The sequence below is a fragment of the Myotis yumanensis genome, unplaced genomic scaffold (assembly GCF_028538775.1).
Source record: "Myotis yumanensis isolate MYYU_CA2020_CCGP unplaced genomic scaffold, mMyoYum1.0.hap1 SCAF_23, whole genome shotgun sequence".
NCBI lineage: Eukaryota > Metazoa > Chordata > Mammalia > Chiroptera > Vespertilionidae > Myotis > Myotis yumanensis.
Genome location: NW_027223774.1, coordinates 853,696 through 876,509, shown reverse-complemented (window position 1 = coordinate 876,509; position 22,814 = coordinate 853,696). Strand labels below are relative to the sequence as shown.

The 22,814-nt window shown below is 52.1% G+C and overlaps 1 protein-coding gene across 5 annotated transcripts in view; it reads left to right on the top strand.

The window, feature by feature from the left end:
• Positions 1-22,513, top strand: part of LOC139000150 (zinc finger protein 551-like) — a 36,218-nt gene extending 13,705 nt beyond the window's left edge. The window contains exons 1-4 of one of the 5 annotated variants that reach the window (XM_070402449.1): positions 16,170-16,425; positions 17,660-17,809; positions 18,884-19,007; positions 20,284-22,513. In XM_070402449.1, coding sequence (XP_070258550.1) covers positions 18,887-19,007; positions 20,284-21,767 — 1,605 coding nt within the window. In that variant the 5' untranslated portion in view covers positions 16,170-16,425; positions 17,660-17,809; positions 18,884-18,886 and the 3' untranslated portion in view covers positions 21,768-22,513. Of the gene's footprint in view, positions 1-16,169; positions 16,426-17,659; positions 19,008-20,283 lie in introns of those variants that run through there. The other 4 variants (XM_070402452.1, XM_070402450.1, XM_070402448.1 and 1 more) reach the window with 4 other exon arrangements.
• Positions 22,514-22,814: the final 301 nt, after the last annotated feature.

Sequence of the window (22,814 nt, the reverse complement as noted above, 5' to 3'; positions counted from 1 at the left end):
CAGTCAATCTTGTGGGTTAGCTTAGAGGCTTGAGTGGTCATGTGTGAGACTCACTGGGCTTGGTGCAGAGGGCCATCGGGGCTGGGACTTCAGTGACGGGTAAGTGGAGAGATGTTGGCTGTGACTGCTGAGGGGACATCAAGTGCAGCAGCAGTGGAGGTGGGCTCTGGATACCTGAGGTCTGATTGTGGTCTTTTGTGTGCTTATAAAAATTCTTTATTATTGAAAGTCTTACATATGTCTCTTATTCCCTTGTTGACCTCTCCTGCCCACTCTCACCCTCCAGCACAGGCCTCAACCCCCTACTCTCTGTCCTCGTTGGTTATGCTTATATGCATCTACACAAGTACTTTGGTTGACCTCTTTTTTTTTTTTTTTTTTTTTTTTAAATATATTTTATTGATTTTTTACAGAGAGGAAGGGAGAGGGATAGAGAGTTAGAAACATTGATCAGCTGCCTCCTGCACACCCCCCACTGGGGACGTGCCCGCAACCCAGGTACATGCCCTTGACCGGAATCGAACCTGGGACCTCCCAGTCCACAGGCCGATGCTCTATCCACTGAGCCAAACCGGTTTTGGCTGGTTGACCTCTTACCCCTCCTCCTCCTCTCCCCTGTCTTACGTCTGAGGTTGACTGTTCAATGCTTCCATGTATCTGGATTTATTTTTTTTCCATCTGTTTATGTTGTTCCTTACATTCTACAAATGAGTGAGATCGTGTGATATTTATTTCTCTCTGATTGGCTTACTTAGTTTAGGTCCATCCGTGCTATTGCAAATGGTAAGAGCTCTTTCTTATAGCAGCGTAGTGTTCCATTGTGTAGATGTACCACAGTTTTTTAATCCACTCATCTATCTGTTAATGGGCACTTAGGCCGTTTCCAAATCTTAGCTATTGTACATTGTGATGCTGTGAACATAGGGTTGCATATACAGGCAGTCCTCGGGTTATGTCGAGTCTGATGTAGGTCGCTTCGTGGTTACATCACCATCTCCCGTTTATTTATAAAACAAAAATTTCCATCATTTTGACATATGTACATATGTGCTTTATGTTTTTTATTCTTTATTTACCACAAGGTCAGAAATTATTTTTTTTTTCCGAGTCATTTTTTTTTTTTTATTAACTCTTTTTTTTTGGTTCACAAGAACTGATTTTTTTTTTTTTTTTTTTAAATATATTTTTTACTGTTTCACTTCATTACTGCTGATTATGAGCTCCATATGAGTGACGTAGGTGCTTATGTAAGTGGGTTTTGACTTATGGCGAAAGTCTCCTTACATCACACCATAGGAACAGATCTCAGACGTAACCCAAGGACCTACTGTATTCTTTCTCATTGATGTTTCTGATTTTTTGGAATATATTCCCAGAAGTAGGATTTCTGAGTTAAATGCAATTTCCATTGTAAATTCTTTGAGGAAACTCCATACTGTGTTCCGGCCCGGCCCCCGCCCCCCCCCCCCCCCCCCCCCCCCCCCCCCCCCCCGTGCAAATCTGCATTCTCACCGGCAGTGCGTTAGGGTTCCTCTTTCTCCACATCCTCGCCAGCACGTGTTGTTTGTTGATTTGTTGATGATAGCCATTCTGACAGGTGTGAGATGGTACCCGCATTGTCATTTTGATTTGCATCTCTCGTATGATTAGTGACTTTGAGCATGTTTTCATATGTCTCTTGGCCTCTTCTGTATGTCGTCTTTCAAAAAGTATCTATTTAGGTCCTTTGCCCATTTTTTACTCCATTGTGTATCTTCCTTTTGTTAAGTTGTATGAGTTCCTAATATTTTGGAGATTAAGTTCTTATTGGATGTAACATTGGCAGATATGTTCTTCCATGCAGTGGGCTCTCTTGTTGTTTTGTTGATGGTTTCTTTTGCTGTACAGAAGCTTTTTATTTTGATGTAGTCCCGTTTGTTTATTTTCTCCTTAGTTTCCATTGTCCTGGGAGATGTATCTGTAAACATATTGCCACGAGAATTGACTGAGATTTTGCTGCCTATGGATTCTTCTAAGATTCTAAGATTTTTATGGTTTCCACTCATACATTTAAGTCTTTTATCCATTTTGAGTTTATTCCTGTGTATGGTGTGAGTAGGTGGTGCTACATGACAGGTCCAGAGTGTAGATGCCATTTATCTACCCACCTGACTGTTATTTAGGGCTGTTAGAGTGATCCATAGGAACAAGATAGCATACATCAGTGTCACTCAGGCTTGGAAATCTCCACTTGCGTGAGTAAGGGAGAAGGGTAAGACAGAAATAGATTATGGAGTTGGTGAACTATAATTTTGGAAAAGAAGGTGATTAGGGCCGAAACCGGTTTGGCTCAGTGGATAGAGCGTCAGCTTGCGGACTAAAAGGTCCCAGGTTCGATTCCGGTCAAGGGCATGTACCTGGGTTGTGGGCATATCCTCAGTAGGAGATGTGCAGGAGGCAGCTGGTCGATGTTTCTCTCTCATCGATGTTTCTAACTCTCTATCTCTCTCCCTTCCTCTCTGTAAAAAATCAATAAAATATATTTAAAAAAAAAAAAAAAGAAGAAGAAGGTGATTAGGAAACAACCAGTTCTCACAATAGCAGATTTGTGTTATCTCTGAAGTTGTGCCTCTGAGAATGAAGCCGTGTAAGAGAAGTGCGTTTCAAAGAATTATGTGGGGCAGGTACCGCAAAGTAGTGGCCTTAGCGCTCTGGGGTGGGGGCGAAAGGGTGAAATGAAAGAAGAAAGCGACTTTGATGAGACCAAATCCTGGTGTCTTCTCTGATGTGGGGAGTAGAGGGAGCCACTGGATGTGGAGGGTGGGGAGTATGATGCATATAAAATCCTAGGAGAGAAGCTGATCAAGAACTGACTGTCCCCATTACCACAGGATATGAACTTTGAGGACATGGCCATTGTTTTCTCTCAGGAGTGGGGGCTCCTTGATGAGGCTCAGAGACTTCTGTGATGTGATGTTGGAAGTGTTTGCACTTGTAGCATCTGTAGGTAAGACCTTCACATCTCGCTTAAGGTCCTAAAGTGATGTCCTCTCTTCCTGTATTCTCCAGCATAACTTTCTCTCTCCCACAGCCAGTCCATGGACTCTGCTGACTCACCCCCTTGTCCACCGTGCTGCGGCTGCCAGTGCTGGGCTGTGTGGAGAGTCCAGCAATGAATTCCTCGAGCATCCCTAACACCCACTGTTTCCCAAAGTGCAGAAAGTGTCTGGAGTCAAGAGTATTACAGACAGCTTCCCCGCAGAGGTATGGACAGTCATCCTGAGGGAGCACCAAGCTGGAGGGCATCCTGCCCCTTCTCTCCTGGCAGGTAGGCCTGGCTGGCCTCTGATTATCGGGAGATGGTGGTGTTTCTGAAGAGATCACTTAGCACGTCATCTCGGCAACTGGGGGAGTGTCCTCCAGAGAAGAGAGGAAGAAGTGAAAGGCAGGCATGAGGGCAGGAGTGTCCTCAGAGAGCCCTCCCTTCCCCTACCTGCCTCCCCCAATGTCCCCTGTGCAGGCCATGTGGCCAGGACCACAATTTCTACTCCTACTCGGACTGTTCACAGCCTAGCATCACCCCCAACACACAGCGCCTCTGGTCAGGATGGCTAGGGCTTGGCGGCTGGGTCAGTGGAGGCACCTGTGCAGTCAAGGCTGCCTCTGTTGGGGGCCCCTCTCTTTGGTGTTAGATCCCCAGGGCCTGGGGCAGAGAAGGACAGTGACAAATGGGGCTGCAATATCCCATGCCAAGGTGGGGCGATCACACCAAGGCCTAGAAGCAGAGGCAGCAGGGAACACGGAGCCCTGGGACAAAAGCCGGATTGCGCACCTCACGGGCTGTGGTCTGAATGGGAGCCCCTGGCTGCAGACCTGAGCTGGAGGTCCTGGGAGGCCAGCCCTTGCTCTATCCATGGCTCAGAGGGTGAGCCCTGAGCAGCTGGGATAAAATCCTCATCTCTGCATGGTGATTTTGACCGCAAAATCAGTTTTTCCTTGTATTTTGTGCTTTTCTGCAATCTCTGAATTTTCTACCATGAACATATACTCTTGTCAAAGGTAATTGAAGAGAAAAGAATTAGGGAAAAACCCCTAAAAGACCTTCAAGTACCTCGTAGTAAGACAGGGGATGGGCTCTCCAAATACCATTGAGAAATGCATGCGGTTGGAGTTCTAGGAGCACTAGGACAAGGCTGTTTTGCCCAGAGTTTGGCTCCAGGCCGCCTGAGGACTGTGGGCCCAGAACCACGCCCTCTGTTGGGATTCCTGCTCCTTCCGCACTCTCCCTGGACCTCTCCCTCTGCCGCACAGACACTCAGTGTCTGCACTCACCGTGAAGTTTGAAGCACCCACCTCTTACCACTTGAAATTGGGAAAATTTGGCTTTAAGTCTTGTGCAATGGACCAGACAAGCATCCAGTGTATGAAGTCAGCATGCGGAGCACAGGGGAGGAGATGTGCAGACATCAGCAAAGGCAGAGAGCGCGAGTTCCCAGCAACTAGCTCGGGAGAAGGCGAGGGGGCGGCCCAGGACCTCGCAGCCCAGGAATCAGAGCAGATGCATGAGATCAAGTCAGTGCTGCACCCACTGAATGGGACAGTGTGATGGTCACGCATTTACTTTGATGGGGACCTTGTTTTATGGTGACAGTGCTTTGCCATTGACAGGACCGATGATAACCTTTCCTTGTAAAATAAAGGCAAGTGGAAATGGTGAGTGAATTTGAGGGGAAAGATGTAAGTAATCACAGAGGTGATAGAAGCAGGGCAACGTCAGAGTGATGGTACAAGGACAGCTGGAGACAACACAAGGCAGTAGCTCAAGGCCTCTGGACCAGCACTCCCAGCTCTGACACTGACTGTGAACTGATGTTCTGTCTGTCCACTGCTCCTCTCACTGATACATCCAAGATGTCGCACACCCTTAGCACAGCCCCAATGTCACTCTGGACTGAATCCTGGCTCAGCAACCTGGATTCAATTATTCAAAATGCTTGAGTGGAGCAATAAATACTTCAAAACATAAAACGTATCTAAAAAGGGACTTATCTGCAAAAGCCAACGATTCCCTGCTCTGACAATGAACTTGGAGTAAAGCACAGTGGTTTGTGACTTAGCTGTTCAAAAATAGCTCTTAAGAAAAAATCTTCCAATGGAGGCCGCACATGTGAAGAAGCACAGTGACCGCTGATGAGCTCTGCACTGCACACGGCCATGACCTTCACGCTGCAGGTTCTCGAGAGGGGGTAGCAGTCAGCCAGGGGACTTGCTGAGCACGGACATTGTGGGCCAAGGACCTGTGTGTGTGTCCGAGGCTCCTGGAAAACTGCGCTGTGCTGGAGTCCGGCCCAGAGGCTGTGACCACTCATCTCTTCTGAAATCAGAGCCCACCCTGGCTACTTCAGCTTGGGGTCAGCAGGAGGCGTCCACTCTGTGTCATCTGGCCTTTAGGTACTGGAGTATTTTGTTATTTGTGGGGGTTTTTATGTACTGGTTTTTTTTGTGCTTTTTTATTTAATTTCAGAAATGAAGGAGGGTATATGGTGAAGACACTAATAAAGGGAAAGGTTCAGAAACCCTTAGCGTCGAAAAAACTGAGGCTAGTTAGGAGAGGGTGGCATGTCAGCGGATGACCAGAATCTGAGACATTTAGACAGAGCTGGGCAGCCTACAGGAGACTTGTCCTTGCTTTTGCTTCTCCAAAAGTGACTCCCTTTGCACCCAGTTGCTAAATTGTTATCCCCGGATAACCCAAGAGAGAAAAGGGAAAAAACACCCACACGATAACAAATGAAACCACATTTCCTAAATGTACTTGGGAAATCAGAATCCTCTCCAGCTCAGGAGTGATGGAAACGTTACACACGGCAAAACCAGAATCAGGACTCAGTGAGTCATTTATGCTCTGACTCCATTTAATGAATGTAGTGGCACCTTGTGCCAGTGCTTTACTTAGCACATGAGGAGAATTCTATATTTCTCAAAAAATATCCTCGTGTGAACTTTAAAGAAAGTAAAAATAGGTAAATGAAAACAGTGAGTGTAAAGGGCAATACATTGCAGCTAACCAGAAGTGGAGGCTTTCCAATGTCACAAGAAGGACCTCATCTGGGTTCTAATCCTGGCTCTGCCGCGGAGCAGCACTGTGCTTACTCAACTCGCTTCCTTTCCTCTTCGATGATTCAATGTCCCTGTCAACAGAAGGGACAGGTGGGAGAGCGGAAATTCTGTGATTTCAGCAGAGAGGCCTTGCAGGACTCATGGTGATCTGACCTCAAGGCTGGGCTGGCACAGGACAATGTGAAGGCCCAGCACCCGGGGCTCAGGCCCCAGCCTAGGGGAACCCCTGCAGGACAGAGGCCGGAAGTTTCAGGGACCGAGCCGGCCCAACACCGGGGCTGCTGATCTCTGGAGAAGGGAATGTGTTTGTGAATCACCCTGGGGTCCAGTGACTCCAGAAGAATATAGGGAAGACTGAGGTTCCTGTGGTTGAAGACCATGCGTGCTGGTCCAGGTGTCTGGCACAAGCTTCCTTCCCAAACAAATACATGGTTTTCTAGGTCCTGAAACCTTGCGACAAAACCTGATACTCCTGCTTTAGTGGCTCTAAACCACAGACTCTCTGTTCCCTTAAACAAGCTCATGGCCAGCTGGCATTCACCATCCCTCACAGGAGAACCCTGAGGGCAGGATGGAAAGAAACTCTGAATTGGCTCAGTGCTGGGAGGGACCTGCCATGGAGTAGAAGATGCAGACCCAACAAACTGCTCACTGCTCTAGATGCTACAGCTTTCCCCACTTGTGAACATGTAAGCTTCCTGTTCTGTGTTTAAGTTACTGCTGCTTGAATCAACTCACTTCTTGGGAACAGGATCCTGGCACTTCTGTGGATCCGTAATTCTGTACTCTTCTTCCTTTATTGTATGTAAGGCACTGGACTTGTCTCTATAATGGAGGGGAAAGAAAAAACAGACTTGACTCAAAATTGACTCACTGGCCCAGGCTGGGAACTGGTGGAGAAAAGCCGGCATTTTTCTGGGACTCAGACATCACGGTGCTCATGACCGTCATGACCATGGAGTTGGGAATATGGAGATGGAAGCACGTGTCGTGGGTCTGGAAACCCTACATGTCTACAAGACCTGCAGAAGCATGGAGGAACAGGCTGTACATCATCTCAGGAGAGCAAACCTTGAACCATATGAACCTCAGCTCAGAAATGCCTGGGCCTTGACAGGTCAGACCCTGGTTCTCTTGCTTGAAAATGATTCTGCTGGGTTGAGGCAGCTGCTCAGGCTCCTTCGGCCTTGAAGCTGATGAGGTCCCACCTAATTCGAGGGCTTTTCTGAGAGTCACCATGAAGTGAGCAGCCCGTGAACAGTGATGGCTCACAAACCGCTGGGCCCCTGACCGCTGACCTTGCTCTGCTCCCAGCATCTGTGGCTCGGCGTCTGTTCTTCTAGTTTGTGTTCTCTTCCCACAGCCCTGCTGCTGGGCCTTATGCTAGAACACTTTCCTGTCTGGCTCTGACCGACCCCCCACCCCTAGGCACACAAACTCACGGAGGGCAGGCCCCACAACCTTCCCCGGGCTGCGGAAGACTCCGCTCCGAGCAGACCCAGGAAGCCTGCCAACTCCCTGGCCTCCTGCAGACACTGTCTAATGCAGAACCATCATCAGATCATCCTCATGGGTACCAGGCCCTGCTCTTCTAGTTAGCACCTGCCTGCCCTCTGTTGGTCATTTTTACCAGCTGCATTATAGAGAGCCCATTTCGGGCCACAGTCATTTCTACTCTAAAACTATAGTGTGGTTTTCCATGTAAACCATCCTTGGTAGGTGGTGAGCCCCTTGTACACAATCTCGGAGAACAGTGAAACAGCATCGTGACCTTGGGGGCTGGGCCAGTGCCCCTGTGGTCACTGTGACCAGGTCTCTGTCCCTCATGGCCAGCCATTCCCGATCACAAGCAAGGACAGTCTAGCAGCACAGCACCGAGGGGTGAAGACCACCCTGGACCCACCAGATGCATTCGGATTACCTGACGTCCAAACCACAAGGTGTCCAGCACCCAGCCTCTTCCTCCTGCCTCATCTCTGGCAGCTCCCTCAGACTTGCTGGCCGGCATCTCTTAAACACTCACTCCCAGTGAATCCCAATCATTAGTGAGACATGGATGCCTTCCACAGCTGAGCGCCGCCTGCCCCAGCCGTCCCTTCTGCCACTGCCTGCACTTCCCTGCACACAGACCACACCACGCTCCAACTTCACCTCCCCCGCCTCCTGCCCCACTGGACAGCCTTGTCCCATCCAGGTCAGCAGCAGAATTCCAACTCCCACCACCTGCTGCCTTCTCTGCCTCCATAAAGTTCCTCAACACCTATGTGGTGTGCACACAGCTCTGCTCACAGCCCATCACGCCTCCTGGTTCCTGGCCATCGGGTTATTGTTTCTGCGGGCCTCACAGGGCCTACACCACAGCCAGGTGTGTGTCCTGTTGGCAAAGGGAGGACAACCACGGCGCACCCACAGCCCTCCTCCAGCCCATCAAGGGGAAATCAGACACAGGAAGGGCTCAGCCTGGGAGCTGAATTCCTTCCCTTGGTGCCCCTGTCATGTTTTTAAATTGAACTTAATTCTAAAAGCAGATGGAGAATTGTCTGGCAAAGGGCAGTGTCTTTGAAAAGCCAACAAAAGCCAAATACCCCTCCTTGCAGAAAGCGAGACCCATCCCAGGAAACAGAAGGATGCCCTGGCCCTGTGCACCCTCAGGGTGTGTATGATGTTGAACACTTGCTCGAGGCCTCCCTCCAGCTCTTCATTGAGGGTCTCCAAGTGCTGGCTGCTGGCCTTTTCCTTCTGTAGTTGCATCCCCAACTCTTCCGCCTGCGGAGCCAACAACCCAGCTCACAGGTCACAAAGTGAACTTGGCTTTAAAGCAAACGCCACGCCCGTCACCCCATGGGTCACCAAGCCCCCGGCTCGCCCATGTGTCCTGGACACCACCCAGCGTTACCTCCTTCCAGAGCTGCTAGTTCTCCTCCTACAGCTCTGTGCACTTGGTGCTGCTCTCCTGCAGGACCAGGGAGGTGCCCGCAGCTCCTGGACTGTGCCCTGGAGGGTCTGGTTTTCTTCCTCCAAGGCCAGGATTCGGATGGAGGCTGAAGAGCAAAGTGGAGTCAGAGCTCAGATTCCAGGAGCTCCGCTTCCCCTCTCTGCCCCAGCCCTGAGACGGCCCTCCTCCCCTGAGCCCTAGGTCTGAGCAGCTGAGGTTGGGCAGCTGGGTGCCCTCCCTTTTTCCCAGGGGACGGTTGCTGTCCCTTGCCCTTGGGACAGCAGGGTGCCAGGGGGCGCTCTGCCCAGACTTTGGAGGCCTGGGCATGAGCTTGACGCCAGGAGCCCTGTGTGGACAGGCGTGTGTGAGCCCCGCCCCTTACATGCACTGAGCCTTGTTCTCCGTACTGTCTTCTAGAAGGATCCAGTTCTGCTCAGCCAACATCTTGATCTGGCTCCTGAAGTGACATTTCTCTTCTTCCCATGTCTGCCTCATACACGTGAGCACTAAAACCCAGATCAGCGTCTCCCACACCACACGCCCCTGTGACTCCACTGCTGGGAATCTGTTCCCAAAAGAAGAAAAAGTCAACATCACAGAGATGCCATTTCGGTGTGATCACACCAGTCGGACGGTCCAACATGGCCCACGACATGGGGATGGCCAAGTGCACCTTCCAGTCAGGCAGCCACTGCCACGTGTGGCCACTGAGCACTGAACACGCAGCCAGTCTGAGCTGAGACGCGCCTGCACTGCAACATATGCAGCAGGTTCTGGGGATTTAACAATGTAAACTCTCCCATTCATAAGCTGCCCTGCAGGGGCGGAGGCGGTTACCTGTCTACCTCCTGCCGCAGCCTCTCGTTCTCCTGTGCGGCCAGGGACTTGGCCTGCTCCTCTTGCTGCAGGGCCTCTTGCTTGGTGGTCAGGAGCTTCCCTCAGCTCCTGTAGCACCGCCTCCTGTTGGAGCTGGTCCTGCTGCCTGAGGAGGGAAACACACCCGCTAGGCACAGACTCACAGGAGCCTGCACAGCCAGCCAGTGTGAGTGGCTTCTCTCTGCAGAGCTGAGGGAGGCGGGGATGGGCTGGGGTCTCCTCCAACCCCTCCCCCCTCCCCAATGTGTCTCCAGGGTCCCTTCTAGTCCCTGTGAAGCAGAGAGTCCAAGGGAAACACGAGGGGCCACAGGGAAGGGGGGACAGGAGCCCTGGGGAGCCCACCAGTCATCCCACCAGTGGCCAGCACTTACCTCAGCCTGACCGCCTGGCTCTTCTCCTCCCCCCAGTCCTGTCAGTCAACAAGATGGCCAGTATCCCTGGGAGGCCATACCTGCCCCGTCTTCCTGCCCTGGCTGAGAATGGCTGGTCTGAGCTGCAGCTGAGCGAGGGAACTGGTCACCCAGGAATCACTGATCAATGACCAGGACTCACCTGTTCCCCCGGACGCTCCTCTGGCAGGCAGGGCGCCAGGCGGGTATGCGCTCTGGAGGGCCTACCTGCTCGGCCCTATACGCCCTCAGGGTGTGTATGATGTTGAACCATTGCTCGAGGTCTCCCTCCAGCTCTTCATTGAGGGTCTCCAAGTGCTGGCTGCTGGCCTTTTCCTTCTGTAGTTGCATCCCCAACTCTTCCGCCTGCGGAGCCAACAACCCAGCCCACAGTCAGGTCACAAAGTGAACTTGGCTTTAAAGCAAACCCCACACCCGTCTCCCCATGGGTCACCTGGCCCCCAGCTCACCCGTGTGTCCTGGACACCACCCAGCGTTACCTCCTTCCAGAGCTGCCAGTTCTCCTCCTGCAGCTCCGTGCACTTGGCGCTGCTCTCCTGCAGGGCCAGGGAGGCGCCCGCAGCTCCTGGACTGTGCCCTGAAGGGTCTGGTTTTCTTCCTCCAACGCCAGGATTCGGATGGAGGCTGAAAGCAAAGTGGAGTCAGAGCCCAGATTCCAGAAGTTCCGCTTCCCCTCTCTGCCCCCGGCCTTGAGACGGCCCTCCCCCCGAACCCTAGGTCTGAGGGGCTGAGGCTAGGCAGCTGGGTGCCCTCCCGTTTTCCCAGGGTGCTGTTGCTGTGAGCATCTGAGGGTTCCTCAGGCCGTTGTGGCCCCCCTGCTGGCTCAGCTGGGTCCATTAGGGGAGCCCCCAGAGCTTAAGAAGAAAGGTATCCGTGGAGGTGCCAATGCAAAACATCAATTTGGCGAAACCGCTTCTTACTAATTCCAACCTGACTGTCTATTCAAGGATTTCAGAGACTCACCGAGACGGCAGTGATGTGTGGTCTGTGCCAGCCCTCAGAGTGGGGGCTCAGCTGGGGGGCGGCAGGCTCGGTCATTGACCAGCATGTCTGCGGGTGGAGAGGCTCTGGGCGGGTGGGCCAGTACTGCCAGCCCCGGGCCAGGTCCTTCTGGTGGAGAGTTAGTTGTGCGATTTCACGATGGCACGGAAGAAAGAATGAGACAGGAGAGAGAAATGGCTTGAAGTGCAAACGAGATGGAAACCTAAGGCAGACACAGAAAAGGGCAGGTTTCCTCCGTTGGTTCGAATCAGCGGGAACGCAGAACAGAAAGGGGAGCACAGACCCGAGAAGATCGGGGGTTCCCAGCCCCTTCCTGCCCCAGGAGGGGCGTGACTGTAGGTAAAGGAACATGTGAGGGGCCAGGCGCTCCCTCACCTGTCCCTCCAGGGCCACATGCTCAGCCCGGGAGCCTCCTCACACTGCACTGCTGCTAGGGCTGCACCCCACCTGCTTCCTACCCCCCCCCCCAATTCCCAGGGCAGGAAGGAGCTAGAGGGGACGCTGGCTCTCATGGCCCCACGTCACACAGGACCTTCTCATCGCCCAGCAAGGATGCGGCACAGACCCTGGAGCCACAACAGACTGAAGACCCCGAGGAGCATGGAGCTCAGCAGGGGAGCAAATGCACCTTCGTGGCCCCAACTGCAGCTCAGTGCTGACCACACACCAACACGCATGCTCTCAACACACGAAAACATGCCAGAGGCTGTGCCCTGACAAGGCTGCAAAGAACACTAACTGCCTAAAACTCCACTAAGTCACAACCTGAGCTCATTCAGAGAGTATCTGTGCAGCCTTCGCCTTAAAAATAACTTTTAAAAATTGGGGTGACCCTGATGAGCGAGGCTCAGTGGTTGAGCTTTGACCTATGAATCAGGAGGTCACGGTGCAATTCCAGGTCAGGGCACAGGCCTGGTTTGCTGGCTCCATCCCTAATAGGGGTCGTGCAGGAGGCAGCCGAGGAATGATTCTCATCCCTGGTGCTTCTCTCTGTCCCTCTTCCTCTCTGAATCAATAAATACATATATTTGGAGAAAATTGGGGTGAAATATTTACAACACAGTTCACCGTTTACACCATTTTGCAGCGTACAGTTTTGTGGTATCTGATCTGTTCTTGCTGACCTGCCCTCACCCGCCACCTCCTGACTCTCAGTACCTCTCTCCAAGGCGCTGCACTCCTGGGAAATAAGGGTGAGGGACCCCCAAGGGCAGCAGGGAGCTGATGACCAGCCTTTGTACCCTCAAAGCCAGCACCCCACAGGCTCTCATGATGACACAGCCGTTTATGGGGAAAACAACAGTGGTTCTCTCCTGGGTGCTATGCTCACTGGCACCCCCAGAGCCAGAGCAATGAATGTCTCTAATAGACCAGGGCGCCAGGACAGCCATCCGATGCTGGCACCCTGTGGGCCAGCCGGCATAGAACTTCACTGTCTCCTCTCACAAGAGACACATAGCAATCCTGTGAGGCAGCTCCATTGCCCTCATTTTGCAGATAAAAAAATAGGTTTAAAAGAGGCCGCCTGCCAGCAGGTGGAGGAAGCAGGACTGGAAGCTGAGCCTTCCTAACTCGGGAACCCGCCACACCATCCACACAAAAGTTCTTCCACACGTTGTTCCTGGGCTGCCAGCTAAGCATCAGGCGTGGGAACACCGACAAGCCCCAGGCACTGGCCTGCAGGGGCTCACACACTACACGCAGTGTCCGCATCAGGGGCCTCTCCAACCCCACCAGCCACCCTGGTCTCTGACAAGCATTTGGTCTGAGAGGATCCCTGCCACTGGCAACACTCGTGTGCTCCACCAGGGGGCAGTGTGCTCCCCAGGACCCTGAACTCCCAGAGCTGGGATTCCTGTTTTGCCCACCCCTGGCCCCAGGAGAGCCAGGACACCAAACCACAGAACTACCTTCTCACCCAGATTCCCAGTTCAATGAACTGACTAGTTTGGAGCTGATGGGACCCCTGAAGAGAAGAAATAGCCACCTGCTCTCGGCAGCCTCTCCCTGACGCTGAGGGATGTGGATGAGAATTGGAAAAGCAGCCCCTCCCCACCCAGCCCAAGGCCCTCCTGCGCCTGCTGAGCTCTAAGCGCCCCTCCCCCGCGCTCTCAGGTGCACGCGTGCTGGTGCTGAGCACAGGGCCTGCTTCCTGTTTGCTGGGGGCCCAGGCTCCCTGCTGCACTGCCTGCCCCGCAGCCCCCTTCCCCTGGCCAACCGCACACCTTGTCTGCATGCTAGGAGGGGCCCACACATGAGAGGGAGAGGCCTGAGAAGCAGACAGTTAGCAACCCCTGCCCAGGGAGACAGACAGCAGACCGCACTCATCTGCCTGATTATGAGATGAATGGAGGGACTCAGCCCAGGCTGCTGTTAGAACGGGGGTCAGTGAGCACTGCGGAAGGCTCCTGCCATGCAGACCTTCCAATCCCCAACACACAGATGTAAGGCAGCCTCTGGGGCCAGCGTGCTGTCATCTGGAAGCTCCTGGGACTGTCCACAGAGGCGCTGAGAACTCTGACAACACTTACTTGGTGGTTCATGTCCTGACTTCCAGGCTGCCTGACCCTTCATGTTCTCCATGGGGAGAATGGCAATGGAACAGCCCCAAATGGCCCCTGAATAAAACCTTATTGACTTGGCTGAGGATGGGCTGACCCAGGAGATTCAGAGCCCAGGGCTCAGCTCCCTGGGTGAGGGAGACGCCGCAGCCAGGCTGGCTCCCCGGTGCCAGGGGCTGCTGCCTACCTTCTCACAGCTGCTCCAGCTCCCAGCTCAGGTGGGCGGGCTGGTTCATCCTCTGGACCTGTGAAGCCTCGAGGACCATGTTCTCCCCAGGAGATCCTCCAGGCAATTCTGGGAGGTGTCCAGTGTCCTAGTGCAGGAAGAGGGGAGGGGGTGGATGCGCCTTGGCACACCCTCTGGGCAGGCCCTGCCCCCATGCATGTGCCCTCATTTCCCCAGGATGAAGGGCTCCCGTGTACTGCTCACTTCCAAAAACACAGCTGCACAGAAGGGACTCCAGCAAAGGGCGCAGCTGGGACACCTACAGCCACTAAAAGACATGCTGACCCAGTGGTTTAGGATGTAATGAAGACACCCGAGGTCTCTGAGTGGAGTCTAAGGAAAGTGACGCACAGCACAGGGCTGTAAAGCAAGTAATAGGGTGCTGGGCAGATCTCTGGCCCCTGAAGGGCCATAGGGACTCCCAAATCACAGTTCAACTCACACCCTAAACACTAGCAGAAACCCTTTTTGCAACCGTCACCCACCTACATCCCTCCATAGAGAAAAGCAACACAACAGTCAGGCCTATCTATTTTTCTATATGTGTATATATTACAATTATATATATATATATATATAATGTATTTACACTGAGTGGCCAGATTATTATGACCACCGTATCAGTACAATGAAGTGAATTAGTTAGGCAAATAATCCTATATAATAAAAGGCTAATATGCAAATCAACTGAATGGTGGAACGACCGGTTGCTATGACGCACACTGACCACAAGGAGGCAGACGCTCAATGCAGGAGCTGCCCCCTGGTGGTCAATGTGCTCCCCCAGGGGAACTGGGCTCCCAGCTGGTAAGCACAGTGGCTGTGGCTGGAGCCTCTCCCGCCACTGCAGCAGCACTAAGGATGTCTGACTGCTGCCTTAGGCCTGCTCCCTGACATCTCCCAAGGGGTCCCAGACTGTAAGAGGGCTCAGGCTGGGCCAAGGAACCCCTCCTTCCCCCAGTGAATGAACTTCGTGCACCCGGCCTCTAGTAAGAATAATAAAACCTTGAGAGTATTTGCTTAGGAAGTTTTCAATATTCAGTATTTTTCGAAGTTTCAATGAAGTACTGATGGGGTGGTCATAATAATCTGGCTGGTCATAATAATCTGGCCACTCTGTATATTGATCTCAGGGTGGAAGGGAGAGGGAGAGATAGAAACATCAATGAGAGAGAATCATGGATTGGCTGCCTCCCACAGGCTACCCCTGGGGATGGAGCCCGGAACCTGGGCATCAGCACTGGCCAGGCAGGCCTGTCTGTTTGGAGGGCTTTAACTGGTGCCCACTCAAGCCGCTGAGCTAAGCAAGCGACTCTTCGCCATCAGCAGGTCACTGTATTGGCAGCACCACCAACCCAGTCGCGGAAAATCAGAGAAGAACACAACATAAACCTAAAAGTGCCCCCATCTGTTGTACACGTGGTGGGAGAGTGACTGACGGTCCAGCCTGGCCTGGAGGGAGGAGTGCACCTGCTGGCAGGTGTGGGACTTGGCTGAGCCGGGTTCCTTAACCAGGAAGACGTGGGGCTGAGAGTCTGTACCGGGTGTGAGAGCTGAGTCTAGGCCTCTCAGGTCCACAGTCGCCTCACTGATGTGGCCCCTGGAAATAAATGGCTTTTCGGGCGAGCTTTTGTTCAACACACAGTTCCTATGTGATTACAAATGAGAATTAACCACTTAGTTATATTATTGTCTGTCCACATTTCTAAAAAGTATCTTGTTCCCATCAGCCAAGTTACAGAAATGTGATCCGTTCTTTTCAGGTACCAACACATTCATTTTATTTTGTGGAGTCTCACCTACAGAGCCCAGGTCAGGAATTCTCCATACCCCCGTCTCTCCCCTGGGGGGCCTGTCAGTCTGTCCCCGTGAACCCGGCCTCTGGTCCCATCTCCTCCTCTGGCAGCGCCACATCACCTTGTTCCCCAAGTTCCCAGAATGGAAAGCCCGCCCTCTGCTGGGCGGCTGAGAAAACTACATTACCCAGAAAACAATGCGCGCACGCAGGGCGTTTTGGTGCAAGAACATCCGGTTAGGGCGGGACTTCCGGAGTCTTCTTCCCGGTGGACATTTTTCCTTCTTCCCCGGCTGCCGAACTGAGCGCGCCCATCGGGAGGAGGAGGGGACAGGGAGGCGGCGCCCCGCGGGGCAGGGTGTGTCTGAGCCTGTGGCGCCGCCACCTTCGATTTTGGGGCGTCCGAGCCGCCCCGCCTCCTCTCCGCCGACAGAGGCCCCTCGGCCTCACCCCATCGGACCCTCCAGCCTCGGGGCCGGCGCCGCTCGGGTCCCGCCGCCCAGGGCGCAGCGTCCGGCGCAGTGAGTCCTCGTGGGGACCCGGGGTGGGAGGGGAGGGAGGGCGCCGGGCTGCGGGGCTGCCGGGGGAGGCCGTGGGGGGCTGAGCCGGGAGGGGGGCACCCAGGCCTGGTTTGTGTCTAAAGGCGACGGAGAGGACGAGCGGCGGGTCCGGGAGGGGGTTCACTTCCTGCTCCGGGCGCCGGGGCCGGGGGTGGTGTGAGCAGCAGAGGGTGAGGCCTGAGAGGCGGGTCTGACCGTCCCCACAACCGCCCAGAGGAGGAGCCGCCGCCAGGAGCGAGGACAGCGGTGAGGGCGGGGGAGGGGCTGTGCGCACAGCCGCCCAGCAGGGGGCGCCCTGAGGACCAGCCCTGAGGGAGGCGGCAGCTCCGCGTCACGTGACTCGGGCCTGAGCCCCTGGGTCCTGGGGTGGGTGCCCGGCCCTCCGCCCTTTAGTTCCCACCGGTTCCTGCGGGCGCAGAGCCGCTGAGGGGACGGGGCTGTGGGGCTCCTGTCAGGGCCTCACACTCTGGTGGCCTCTGAGGTCGTGGGGTCCTGGGCTCACGGCCCCTCTTCTCGGGGGACCTTGGACCTGGGGACCTTGAAGGGACACCAAGCCCAGAGTCCTAAGCCCAGGTCAAGGGTCAGATGAGTGGCAGCTGATCTTGGCAGCCAGTGGAATTGTGTGTGACAGGTCCTTCCGCGCATGGGCTCCAGAATGTGCAAAGGCTTGGAGTGCAGACTAAGCTGATTCAGAGACGAGCAGGGGTCCATTTTTAAAAAAATAGGAACTGGAAACAGTGGGACAGGAACCAAGTGCAGAGCAGCTTTGTGACCACTTGGGTTTCTGTTCTGCTGGCGATGGGGTCACTGGGGTCATGGGAGCAGCAGAGCAGGTGACCTGTCCCAGGTCTCATTAGACTCCCTGTGGCTGCAGCCTGATGCACAGGATGGGTGTGAGGACGGTGGTAGGAGGCCCAGGGCGGAGGCTGCTGTGATAGTGCTGGTGAGAGTGAGGGGACCTGGAGCACAGTGGTGGTTGTGGGTGTGGATGAAACAGTTGCATATGGATCAGGGTTATAGCTGTGGCCCCTGGATTTCCTAATTTTGAGGATTGTAGAGAGTGGTAAGAATCAGAGATGATGTGAAGGATTGGGTTTAGCACCTGATGGTATGAAAGCACCATCAACTGAGATGGAGAAATTCATAGCGGGAAAAGTTCTTGAGGAATATAAAATCTTTTATATTTTCCTATTAGGGTATGAGATATTTCAGAGACCAGTTCATGACCATCTGGAACTCTGAGGAATAGTCCAAGATGAAGACTACTTAAAAAAATAACCATCTAGACCAGGGAGGAGTTGAAGGTCACCTATTTTTTTGGAGGTAGAAGAGTAATTCAAAGAAGGTGAGACTGTGGCTGGTGCTTATTTACTTCTCAAACGCTCACTAGGATTTTTTGTGACCCTTTGTGTGGCCTGGTGTGTTGCATTCGGTTTGTTTGATTTGCTCATGGACAAGAGGGGACATCTGTGAGACTCACTGGGCATGGGGTAGAGGACCATAGGCTGTGGGAGTTGAATACTGAAGCCTGTGAGTGGAGAAGGGACATCAAGTGCAGCACCAGTAGAGGTGGGCTCTGGATAACAGATCTGATGTGGTTCTCAATAGGTGAGGTGGAAGGAAAACACAAGTTGGGAGGGAGGCCTTCATAGCAGAACTGAAGGCTGTGCCTTGGGTGTGGGCAGTGAGAGTCGGGTTATTACATGATGCTGTTAGAACTTGCCATGCAGTCTCTGGAACACACATGCTGAGTAATGACTAAGACCAAGGAGATGTCTATGGGAGCTGGGGCTACGGGAGTGCAGATGTGAGAGAGGTGTGGGAGGAGGAGTGATGGGCCCTTGGAGAGGGAGTGTGAATTCATGGCCACAGATCCCTGAAATTGACATAGAAGTAATGAAGGTTGAGTCCAAGGTTGGGTTGTGACTCTGGGAATGAAGCTCCATGAGAGAAGTGGGATAGGAAGAAATATGTGGAACAGGAAGTGCAAAGTGTTGCCCTCAGCCCCCTAGGACTGGAATCGAAAGGGTGACGAGTGATGCCATGCTTTTCAGGGTCTTGGAGGGAGAATGTGTTGGACAACAAGGATATTGCCCCTCAGGACCGGTGTCCAATCACTCACCTCTCTCTTTATGGCCAACATTTATCTGTCCCCTGTGTTGGTGACACCCATTGTGTTGACCCTAAATGTGAGGCCCTGAGATGAGGTATAATCAATCTGGGCATCTGCTCTATTGCTGTGGGAAGACACAGTAACAGCAGGAATATAAGGATAGAGTGACTCTGATGGATGCAAGGCCTGCTCTTTTCTGTGATGTGGGAGTGGAGGGAGCAGATGGATATGGAGAGTGGGAAATATGATGAAATTAAAGCCTAGGAGAGAAGCTGATCATGGACTGAACTGTCCCCATCACGACAGGATATGGACTTTGAGGACGTGGCCATTGCCTTCTCTCAGGAGGAGTGGGGGCTCCTTGATGAGGCTCAGAGACTTCTGTACTGCGATGTGATGCTGGAAGTGTTTGCACTGGTCTCATCTGCAGGTAAGAGCTTCACATTGTCTCAGGGTCGGAGGGTGATGCCCTTTCTTCCTTTATTCTCAAAACATAGCTTTCTCCCTCCCTCAGCCAGACCACGGGCACTGCTAGTTTCCGCCACTGTCTTGTCAGATGTGCTGTGGCTGCCGGTGCTGAGCTGTGTGGAGGGCCCTGACCAATGGACTCCAGGAACATCCCTGACACCCATTGCCTCAAAAAGTGTAGAAAGTGTCTGGGAATCGGGAGTCTTACAGGCAGCTGAATGGGTCACACCTTCCTCTTCCTCTCCCTGGGAGGGTGACCATACCCACATTTATTCACTTCTTCCCCCTTCCTCTAGGGAAAGGTGCTTTATGGCAGCCTGTGCCAGGTTATGTTCTTCCCTTACATGAACATGGGCTATTCTTGTAAGACCCTTCTCCAGTTGTTCTTTGTAATAGTACCTTAGCTGAGTACTGTTGTGGGCCAGATTGCTCTGGGCCAGAGCTGACTGCTCTCCTCTGTTGTCTTTCATTAATACTTGGAATAGTTAGGGTTTATGCATCGGTAGAGTAGAAGACCAGGGAGAAGCCTGGTTTCCTCACAGGGTGAACATGCAAGAGGTTCTCAGAGGAGGTCTGGCCTTGCTGAGAGACAGCTGGGGGGAAGGTATGACATAATTGTGGTGGTGAGTTGATAACAGGAAACAGCTAATTTCCCACAGTGTTTTAGGGGCAGGTGGCACTGGCTACCCCCATTTCTACCCTCTCTTTCCCATACTTCACACTTTGCTGACGCGCATTTTATCTGTGACTTCCTGGCTTATGGCTACCTTAACCTTTGTCACCTTTTTGCATCACCTCCCCCTCTGCATTGCACCTTGTGCAGTATTCCTCTACATGGACCTGCACATGTGATACGAGGTGTACATAAATGCTTATGTAGTCCTCAAACATCTGCTATTTATTTATTGAATTTTACTTGGAAGAAGACATAACCAATCTTCTTCAAAGCTTGCCCCTGTCATCAGCAGACCAGCCCTGCCGAGCACTGTTAGCAGGTGACTAAGCTTAAGATCCATCTTCTCTTCCACGTGGTCCTTGCCATGAATGGGTCATGTTTCTGGTGAGGACTTTTCTGTCTTTCGACCTTCAGAGAAGCTTCTTATTAATCCTTCCTGCACCTCTCTTATTTTCAGACAATTCAATGGAACCCATGTATTATGTTCAAAGCATATTTGCAATGGAACTTCTCCTGTCACAACAGATAACAATCAGTTCCTTCACATTTCTTTTTTTTTCAGGTTGTTGGCATAAAACGGATGATGAGGAGGCCTGTTCTGGGCAGAGTGTATCTGCACATGGAGAGTCACAGGTCAGGGCTCCTAAGACAGCACCAGCAACCCAGAGGACCCATCTGTGTGAGCGCTGTTTCTCCATGATCAAAGACATTCTGCACCTGACTGAGTCACAAGCAGCAGACTTTGAGCAGAAAGCCTTCTTCAGTGATGCATGTGGGAGAGACTTCTGTTTCAGTGCAAACCCTCACCAGCAACAGAGGGAAGCCAGTGGAGAGAAGCCCCGGAAAGAAGCTGTGGACAGGGCCTCGTTTGTGACCAGGTGCAGCTTTTACTTACCTTGGGTGCCTTTCAGCATTAGGGAGGCTGGGGAAGTCTTCCCAACCACGTCAGAGCTTCTCCAGCACGAGGCTTCTCTTGACACTGAGGAGCCAAACAGTGGCAGTGAGATTTCACAGGAATATCTTGGTGGAAAAAGTCTTCAGCAGACTTGTAACTTTGAAATATTTGGCAGCAACAACCAGAGAGTTGTTCATCAGGGTGCCTGCACTGAAGAAGTCAAATATGAGTTTGACAGACATGGAAAACTTTTTAAACAGAACTTTCACCTCATTCAACATAGAATAATTCACACTGGAGAAAAGCCCTATGAGTGTGCTGATTGTGGGAAGTCCTTTGGACAAAGGTCCAATTTCATTTCACACCACAGAGTTCACACTGGAGAAAAACCCTATGAGTGTACTGATTGCGGAAAATCTTTTAGGAGAAATAATAACCTCCTTAACCACAAGAGAGTTCACACTGGAGAAAAGCCCTATGAGTGTGCTGATTGCGGGAAATCTTTTACAAGAAATAATAACCTCCGAAACCACAAGACAGTTCACACTGGAGAAAAACCCTATGAGTGTACTGATTGTGGCAAATCTTTTAGGAGAAATAATAACCTCCTAAACCACAAGACAGTTCACACTGGAGAAAAACCCTATGAGTGTACTGATTGTGGAAAATCTTTTAGGAACAGTAGTACACTCCTTAACCACAAGACAGTTCACACTGAAGAAAAGCCATATGAGTGTATTGATTGTGGGAAGTTCTTCAAGAGAAGCTTACACCTCTCTGAACACAAGAGAATTCACACTGGTGAAAAACCTTTTGAATGTAGTGATTGTGGGAAGTTCTTCAGACTAAAGGGGCACCTCATTAAACACCACAGAATTCATACCGGAGAGAAGCCGTATGAGTGTAGTGAGTGTGGAAAGTCTTTTAGACAAAGACGTTCGCTCATGGACCACCACAGAAGCCACACTGGGGAAAAGCCGTATGAGTGTAGTGAGTGTGGAAAGTCCTTTAGACAAAGACGTTCGCTCGTGGACCACCACAGAAGTCACACTGGAGAAAGGCCTCATGAGTGTAGTAAATGTGGGAAATGTTTTAGCAGCAAACCGAGCCTTGTCAGGCATCTGAGAGTTCACATTGGAGCAAAGCCTTAAATGTGCAGGGGACCTTTTATCTTTCTCACTCTACAGCACTGCAGGAGACTTAAGTCCATTTGCCTGAATATAAACCCTTTGATCTGAACATACACGGTGGGAAATTCCTCATACGTTTAAGATACAAGTGAGGCCTGAAGGAGCTGCACTGCACTTCCTAACTTGCCGAGGACTCCTACCTCATTGATGTCACTGCGAGTATTTGTGGCCGAAGTGACCTCCTCTACCACCTGGCTCACCTGAACAGTGTGCACCTGTCACCACCCCTGTGCGCTCAGGGAAAAGGAATTCTGTGTTCTCCCTTGTGCTTAAGTGAATTATGAACACTCTGACCTCTTGGCAGGATCTTCAATCCTTACTCTCTGACCAGGAAATGCACCTGACCCAGGATTCGTCCAGAGGCCCCATCCTCAGCTAAGAAGTGCTGCCTCTTTCAGGGACAGTGTGGTTCTCACCGTCTGCTGTGATAAATTGTTATAAACTGATTCCTGAACATGCTCTGGTATATGGTGTTTTTTGTGATTATGATTTTGCTTTTGTACCTTTAATTTTGTTGGTTCTGTCCACTGTCTGGGTTAATTTGAAAATGCAATTGTGATCTGTCGCCATGTAGAGTTAACAGATATTGTGGGGATCTCAAACGTTCTGTGCTTCAGACAGGATAGCTGGATGGCAGAAAAGCCTTCTCTGTCCATTATTCTTTGCGTTACTGCCCAAGGCCTTGAAATAAAGACCGCATGACTTTGTGGTTGTATTTTGCAGGTTTGAGCCCCAACCCACCATTTCGGCTGGTGTGGGAGGCATCCAGTCATTGTGTTTCTCTCTCTCATTCCCCTCCCACTCTCTCTCTAAAAAAAAGATTATCTACCCTTCTCCCTTCTCGCTATGATGGACCTCTGCCTGCACAGCCCACCTTCCCTTGTTTCCTGCCTTTGCCTGGGATGTTCCCCCTGCAGCTGGGCACGCTGTGTCCTGCCCAGGAGCTGGCAGAGAGGAGACCAGGGCAGGTCCCTGGGAGGGACTGGGGTTCTGTGTCCGCCTGAGAGG